Below are 7,991 nucleotides of genomic sequence, written 5' to 3'. Positions count from 1 at the left end.
AAAAAGGGAGGAAAAATGGGGGAAAAAGGGGAAAAAAGGAGAAAAAATGGGGGAAAGGAAAAAAAGGGAAAAAAGGGAGAAAAAAGGGAGAAAAAAGAGAGAAAAAGGAGAGAAAAAAGAGAGAAAAAAGAGGGAAAAAAGGGGGAAAAAAGGGGGAAAAAAGGGGGAAAAAAGGGGGAAAAAAGGGGGAAAAAAGGGGGAAAAAGGAGATTTCAGCACAAAAAGAAAAGGTTTGGGGTTCTCCTGGCAGTTTTTCCATGGAATGGGAAATTTGTGGATTTGAAAGGGAATTTTGGAGGATTGTCACCCCAAAATGTGCCCAGGGGGGTCCTGGAGGGAGGAGAGGTGAGTTCTGATCAACCCAGAGAGAGCAGGGAATGGGAAAAAAGGGAAAAAAAAAAGGGAAAGAAAAAAAGGAAAAAAGGAAAAGGGAAAAGAGGAATAAAGGGGAAAAGAGGAATAAAGGGGAAAAGAAGAATAAAGGGGAAAAGAAGAATAAAGGGGAAAAGAAGAATAAAGGGGAAAAGAAGAATAAAGGGGAAAAGAAGAATAAAGGGGAAAAGAAGAATAAAGGGGAAAAGAAGAATAAAGGGGAAAAGAAGAATAAAGGGGAAAAGAAGAATAAAGGGGAAAAGAAGAATAAAGGGGAAAAGAAGAATAAAGGAAAGAAGAATAAAAGGGAAGAAGAATAAAGGGAAAAGAAGAAAAGGGAAAAGAAGAATAAAGGGAAAAGAAGAATAAAGGGGAAAAGAAGAATAAAGGGAAAAGAAGAATAAAGGGGAAAAGAAATAAAGGGAAAAAGAAAAGGGAAAGAAGAAAAGGAAAAGAAGAAAAGGGAAAAGAAGAATAAAGGGGAAAAGAAGAATAAAGGGGAAAAGAAGAATAAAGGGGAAAAGAAGAATAAAGGGGAAAAGAAGAATAAAGGGGAAAAGAAGAAAAGGGGAAAAGAAGAAAAGGGGAAAAGAAGAAAAGGGGAAAAGAAGAAAAGGGGAAAAGAAGAAAAGGGGAAAAGAAGAAAAGGGGAAAAGAAAAAAAGGGGAAAAGAAAAAAAGGGGAAAAGAAAAAAAGGGGAAAAGAAGAAAAGGGGAAAAGAAGAAAAGGGGAAAAGAAGAAAAGGGGAAAAGAAGAAAAGGGGAAAAGAGGAAAAGGGGAAAAGAGGAAAAGGGGAAAAGAGGAAAAGGGGTAAGGAAAGGAAAGGGAAAGGAAAAAAGGAAAGGGAAAAAAAGGGAAAGGGAAAGGAGAAGGAAAATAGAAGGAAAAGGGAAAGGAAAAAGAAGGGAAAAGCAAATTCAAACCAAGGGAAAGGCAAACCCACCTGGCCAGGTCGAGCCTGTCGAGCTTGAGGAGGATCTGGATCATCATGGCCAGGCTGGGAACAGAGAGAGAGTGAGCCTGGGATGGGCTGGGATATTTTGGGAATATTCTGGGAATATTCTGGGAATATTTTGGGAATATTCTGGGAATATTTTGGGAATATTTTGGGAATATTCTGGGAATATTTTGGGAATATTCTGGGAAATACCCTGCAAATGTTCTGGGAAATAGTTTGGGAATATTCTGGAAATATTCTGGGAAGCATTCCGGAAATATTCTGGAAACATTCTGGAAATATACTGGGACCATTCTGGGAACTACTCTGGGAATATTCTGGGAATATTTTGGGAATATTTTGGGAATATTCTGGGAATATTCTGGGAAATACCCTGCAAATGTTCTGGGAAATAGTTTGGGAATACTCTGGAAATATTCTGGGAAGCATTCCGGAAATATTCTGGAAACATTCTGGAAATATACTGGGACCGTTCTGGGAACTACTCTGGGAATATTCTGGGAATATTTTGGGAAATACTCTGGGAATATTCTGGGAATATTTTGGGAATATTTTGGGAACTACTCTGGGAATATTCTGGGAATATTCTGGGAATATTTTGGGAAATACTCTGGGAATATTCTGGGAATATTTTGGGAGTAATTTAGGAATATTTTGGGAAATACTCTGGGAATATTCTGGGAATATTTTGGGAAATACTCTGGGAATATTCTGGGAATATTTTGGGAAATACTCTGGGAATATTCTGGGAAATATTCTGGGAAATATTCTGGGAAATATTCGGGGAAATATTTTGGGAAATATTCTGGAAATATTTTGGGAAATATTCTGGAAATATTCTGGAAATACTCTGAGAAACATTCTGGGAAATACTCTGGGAATATTCTGGGAAATACTCTGGGAATATTCTGGGAAATACTCTGGGAATATTCTGGGAAATACTCTGGGAATATTCTGGGAAATACTCTGGGAATATTCTGGGAATATTCTGGAAATATTGTGGAAATATTTAGGGAAATACTCTGGAAATATTCTGACAATATTCTGGGAATATTTGGGGAACTACTCTGGGAATACTCTGGGAATATTTTGGCAATACTCTGGAAAATATTCTGGGAATATTTTGGAAAATACTCTGGGAATATTCCGGGAATATTTTGGGAATATTCTGGAAACATTCTGGCAATATTGTGGGAATACTCTGGGAATATTTTTGGAATATTCTGGCAATATTCTGGCAATATTCTGGAAATATTTGGGGAAATATTCTGGCAACATTCTGGCAATATTTGGGGAAATATTCTGGCAATATTCTGCGAATATTCTGGCAATATTTGGGGAACTATTCTGGCAATATTCTGGCAATATTCGGGGAACTATTCTGGCAATATTCTGCGAATATTCTGGCAATATTTGGGGAACTATTCTGCAATATTCTGGGGTTTCCTCTCACCACTCCAGGCTCTCCCCCTGGTGCAGAGTCCTCAGGGCAGCATCAGGGTTTTGGTCATGGAAGTAGATGGAAGCAGCCATGAGCAGGAAGGTGCTGTTGGCCACATCCACACTCTTGGCCATCTTCTTGTCCAGCTCTGCCACAATGCTGTCCCTGGGGGGAGAAAATGGGATTAAAATGTGGTTGATGGAGTTCTGGAAGTGTCCAAAGGCATAATAATATAAGGGGATAATCCTTAAATCCTTAACCCTAAAATCCCCTCAATTCACACAATCCCAGCATTGTGGAATTCTGTGAATTCTGCTTTTTCCAGATTCACCAAAACACCACAATCCCCACAGAAAGAAGATTTTCCAGGTGGGAGAAAATGAGATAAAATTGTGGTTGATGAAGTTCTGGAAGTGTCCAAAACCAGGCTGGGATAATCCTTAAAATCCCCTCAATTCACACAATCCCAGCATTGTGGAATTCTATAAATTCTGCCTTTTTCATATTCACCAAAACACCACAATCCCCACAGAAAGAACATTTTCCAGGTGGGATAAAATGAGAGAAAATTGTGGTTTCTCCAGCTCTGGGATAATCCTTACAATCCTTTCCAATTCACACAATCCCAGCATTGTGGAATTCTACAAATTCTGCTTTTTCCAGGTTCACCAAAATGCCCCAAACCCCACAGTTCTGCATTTTCCAGGTGATTTTCCAGGGGATTTCCCAGGGGATTTCCCAGGGGATTTCCCAGGGGATTTCCCAGGGGTTTTCCAGGGGATTTCCCAGGGGATTTTCCAGGGATTTCCCAGGGGATTTCCCAGGGGATTTCCCAGGGGATTTCCCAGTGATTTCCCAGGGGATTTCCCAGGGGATTTCCCAGGGATTTCAAAGGGATTTCCCAGGGATTTCCCACGGGATATTCCAGGGGATTTCCCAGGGGATATTCCAGGGGATTTCCCAGGGGATTTCCCAAGGGATTTTCCAGGGAATTTCCCAAGGGATTTCCCAGGTGATTTCCCAGTGATTTTCCATGTGATTTCCCAGTGATTTCCCAGTGACTTCCCAGGGATTTCCCAGGTGATTTCCAGGGGATTTCCCAAGGAATTTCCAGGGAAATTCCAGGGAAATTCCAGGGGATTTCCCAGGGATTTTCAGGGGATTTCCCAGGTATTTCCCAGGGATTTCCAGGGGATTTCCAGGGGATTTCCCAGGGGATTTCCCAGGGATTTCCCAGGTGATTTCCCAGTGATTTCCCAGGGGATTTCCCAGGGGATTTCCCAGGGATTTCCCAGGGGATTTCCCAGGGGATTTCCCAGAGGATTTCCCAAGGAATTTCCAGAGGATTTTCCAGGGATTTCCCAGGGATTTCCCAGGGATTTCCCAGGGATTTCCCAGTGATTTCCCAGGGATTTCCCAGTGACTTCCCAGGGGATTTCCCAGTGACTTCCCAGGGGATTTCCCAAGGAATTTCCAGGGGATTTCCCAGGGATTTCCCAGGGGATATTCCAGGGATTTCCCAGGGACTTCCCAGGGATTTCCCAGGGGATTTCCCAGGTGATTTCCCAGTGATTTTCCATGTGATTTCCCAGTGACTTCCCAGGGATTTCCAGGGGACTTCCCAGGGGATTTCCCAGTGATTTTCCAGTGATTTCCCAAGGGATTTCCCAAGGATTTCCCAGGGGATTTCCCAGGGATTTCCCAGGGATTTCCCAAGGAATTTCCCAGGTGATTTCCCAAGTGATTTCCCAGGGGATTTTCAGGGGATTTCCCAGGGGATTTCCCAAGGAATTTCCAGGGGATTTCCCAGGTGATTTCCCAGGGGATTTTCAGGGGATTTTCCAGGGATTTCCCAGGGGATTTCCCAAGGAATTTCCAGGTGATTTCCCAGGGGATTTCCCAGGGATTTCCCAGGGGATTTCCCAGGGAATTTCCCAAGGGATTTCCCAGGGGATTTCCCAGGGATTTTCCAGGGATTTCCAGGGGATTTCCCAGTGACTTCCCAGGGGATTTCCCAGGGATTTTCCATGTGATATCCCAGTGATTTCCCAGGGGATTTCCCAGGGATTTCCCAGTGATTTCCCAGGGGATTTCCCAGGGATTTCCCAATGGATTTCCCAGGGGATTTCCAAGTGATTTCCCAGTGATCTCCCAATGATTTTCCAGGGATTTCCCAGGGGATATTCCAGGGATTTCCCAGGGATTTCCAGGGGATTTCCCAGGGGATTTCCAGGGGATTTCCCGGGGATTTCCCAGGGGATTTCCCAGGGGATTTCCCAGGGATTTCCAGGGGATTTCCCAGGGGATTTCCCAGGGGATTTCCCAGGGATTTCCAGGGGATTTCCCAGGGGATTTCCCAGGGGATTTCCCAGGGGATTTCCCAGTGATTTCCAGGTGATTTCCCAGTGATTTCCCAGGGGATTACCCAGGGATTTCCCAGGGGATTTCCCATGGATTTCCCCTCCCACCCCTCACCTCTGGCTCTCGTTGGACAGGAACTCTGCAAACATCCTGACTGCCTGCAGCTCGGGGCTGGCGTTGGCTTTGATCTCATCCAGGACAACTCCAAACTTCCGCTGGGAAAGGAAGGAAAAGCTGATTGGGGTTTGAGGAGAATTCATGGGGAATGGATTGCCAGGGGGCAGGGAAATTATTGGGAATATTGGGAAGGAATTCCTCCCTGGGAAGGTGAGGAGGGGGCAGGGAAATTGGGAATATTGGGATATTGGAAATATTGGGATATTAGGGATATTGGGAATATTGAGGTACTGGGAATATTGGGGATATTGGGAATGTTGGGGTATTGGGGATATTAGGGATATTGGGAAATAGGGAATATTGGGATATTGGGGATATGGGAAATTGGGGATATTGGGAATATTGGGAAATTGGGAATATTGGGAAATTGGGAATATTGGGAAGGAATTCCTCCCTGGGAAAGTGAGGAGGGGGCAGGGACATTAGGAATATTGGGAAATTTGGGATATTGGTAAATTTGGGATATTGGAAATATTGGGATATTTGGAATATTGGGGATATTTGGAATATTGGGATATTAGGGATATTGGCATATTGGAAATATTGGGATATTTGGAATATTGGCATATTGGGAAGGAATTCCTCCCTGGGAAGGTGAGGAGGAGGCAAGGAAATGGGGAATATTGAGATATTAGAAATATTGGGATATTTGGAATATTAGGGATATTAGGAAGGAATTCCTCTCTGGGAAGGTGAGGAGGGGGCAGGAAAATTGGGAATATTGGGATAGTGGAAATATTGGGAATATTGGGGAATTTGGGATATTGGGAATATTGGGGATATTTGGAATATTGGGATATTAGGGATATTGGGAAATTTGGGGTATTGGGAATATTGAGAATATTTGGGATATTGGGAAGAAATTCCTTCCTGGGAACGTAAGGAGGAGGCAGGGAAATGGGGAATATTGGGATATTGTGATATTTGGAATATTGGGGAAATTGGGAATATTGGGGATATTTGGAATATTGGGATATTAGGAAGGAATTGCTCTCTGGGAAGGTGAGGAGGGGGCAGGGAAATGGGGAATATTGGGATAGTGGAAATATTGGGATATTAGGGATATTGGGGAATTGGGAATATTAGGGATATTGGGAAGGAATTCCTCCCTGGGAAAGCAGAAATCCCCCGAGCAGCTCTGGCTGCCTCACCCTGGCAGTGCCCAAGCCAGGCTGGACAGAGCTCAGGGACAGCAGGAGCTTTAACCCTAAAAACCTCGAAGTTTTAGGGTTTAAACCTCAAGCTTGAAGCTCCTCCAGCCCAGCTGATCCCTCAGCAATCCCCCTGCAGCTCACCTGGGCGATGTAAGCTCGGAACAGAAACAAATCTCTCTCCACCTCCTTCTCGGGGCTGGAGAGCTGGGGGAGGAGAGGAGAGAGAATCGCTGAGGGATCTGAATATTCACAGCAAAACAGAACATCCACAGCAAACCAGAACATCCACAGAAAAACAGAACATCCACAGCAAACAGAACATCCACAGAAAAACAGAACATCCACAGAAAAACAGAACATCCACAGAAAAATAACTGCTGAGAGCAAAACAGCAAGAACTGCTGAGAAGAACAGAACATCCACAGCAAACTCTGAACATCCACAGCAAAACTGAACATCCACAGCAAACAGAACATCCACAGCAAACCAGAACATCCACAGCAAAATGGAACATCCACAGCAAACAGAACTGCTGAGAGCTCTGAACATCCACAGTAAACTGCTGAGAGCTCTGAACATCCACAGTAAACTGCTGAGAGCTCTGAATATCCACAGCAAACTGAGTTCTGAACATCCACAGCAAAACTGCTGAGAGCTCTGAACATCCACAGCAAAATATCTGCTGAGAGCTCTGAACAGCCACAGCAAAATAACCTCTGAGAGCTCTGAACATCCACAGCAAGAACTGCTGAGAGCTCTGAACATCCACAGCAAAATAGCTGCTGATGGATCTGAATATCCACAGCAAAATAACCCCTGAGAGCTCTGAACAGCCACAGCAAAACAGAGCTGAGAGCTCTGAACAGCCACAGCAAAACAGAGCTGAGAGCTCTGAACAGCCACAGCAAAACAGAGCTCTGAACAGCCACAGCAAAATAACCTCTGAGAGCTCTGAACAGCCACAGCACAGCCCGGGGAGAGTCACACAAACCAACCCACAACCCACCGACACTGTGAGGGGAGAAACTCCCTCAGGAGGGGCCAAACAACTCCTTCACGGAGAGCCAAACACTCCCTCAGGGAGGACAAACAACTCCCTCAGGGAGGCCAAACAATTCCCTCACGGAGGCCAAACAGACAATCTCTCACGGAGGGCAAACACTCCCTCAGGAAGGGCCAAACATTCCCTCACGGAGGGCAAACAACTCCCTCACGGAGGCCAAACTCCCCTCTCCGGGAGGCCCAACCCGCCGCTTTAAGGGGTTCAGAGCAGCCCAGCAGCCCCGCCGCCCCGCCCCACCTTGGCCCGCTGCGCCTCGTTGATGGCAGCCTGGTAGGCGCCGATGTAGAAGTTGTTGCGCAGGTCGAACAGCTCGTCCGCCTCGCCGCCCGCCGCCGCGCCCGCCATCGCCTCAGACACGAACCCGGAAGCGCCGCCGCCGCGCGGCCTGGCGGGAAGCGCCGTTTCCATGGAGACAGCCAATAGAAATTCAAGACGTCATCAAAGCGCGGCGAGGTGTTGTCGGCG

At 45.3% G+C, this 7,991-nt stretch overlaps 1 protein-coding gene across 1 annotated transcript in view; it reads right to left on the bottom strand.

The window, feature by feature from the left end:
• COPE (coat protein complex I subunit epsilon) overlaps nucleotides 1-7,934 on the bottom strand; it is a 21,834-nt gene extending 13,900 nt beyond the window's left edge. Inside the window, exons 1-5 of the mRNA XM_085040182.1 lie at nucleotides 7,764-7,934; nucleotides 6,605-6,667; nucleotides 5,247-5,347; nucleotides 2,784-2,936; nucleotides 1,316-1,369 (exon numbers count right to left, since the gene is read on the bottom strand). Of these exons, the coding sequence (XP_084896308.1) occupies nucleotides 1,316-1,369; nucleotides 2,784-2,936; nucleotides 5,247-5,347; nucleotides 6,605-6,667; nucleotides 7,764-7,934 (542 nt within the window). The remainder of the gene's footprint in view (nucleotides 1-1,315; nucleotides 1,370-2,783; nucleotides 2,937-5,246; nucleotides 5,348-6,604; nucleotides 6,668-7,763) is intronic.
• Between the last annotated feature and the right edge of the window lie 57 nt (nucleotides 7,935-7,991).

This window comes from Lichenostomus cassidix, chromosome 28 (assembly GCF_008360975.1).
Source record: "Lichenostomus cassidix isolate B80296 chromosome 28, HeHo_3.0, whole genome shotgun sequence".
Lineage (NCBI taxonomy): Eukaryota > Metazoa > Chordata > Aves > Passeriformes > Meliphagidae > Lichenostomus > Lichenostomus cassidix.
Note: the sequence above shows the minus strand (reverse complement) of the source record. Positions and strands in the feature narration are given on the sequence as shown.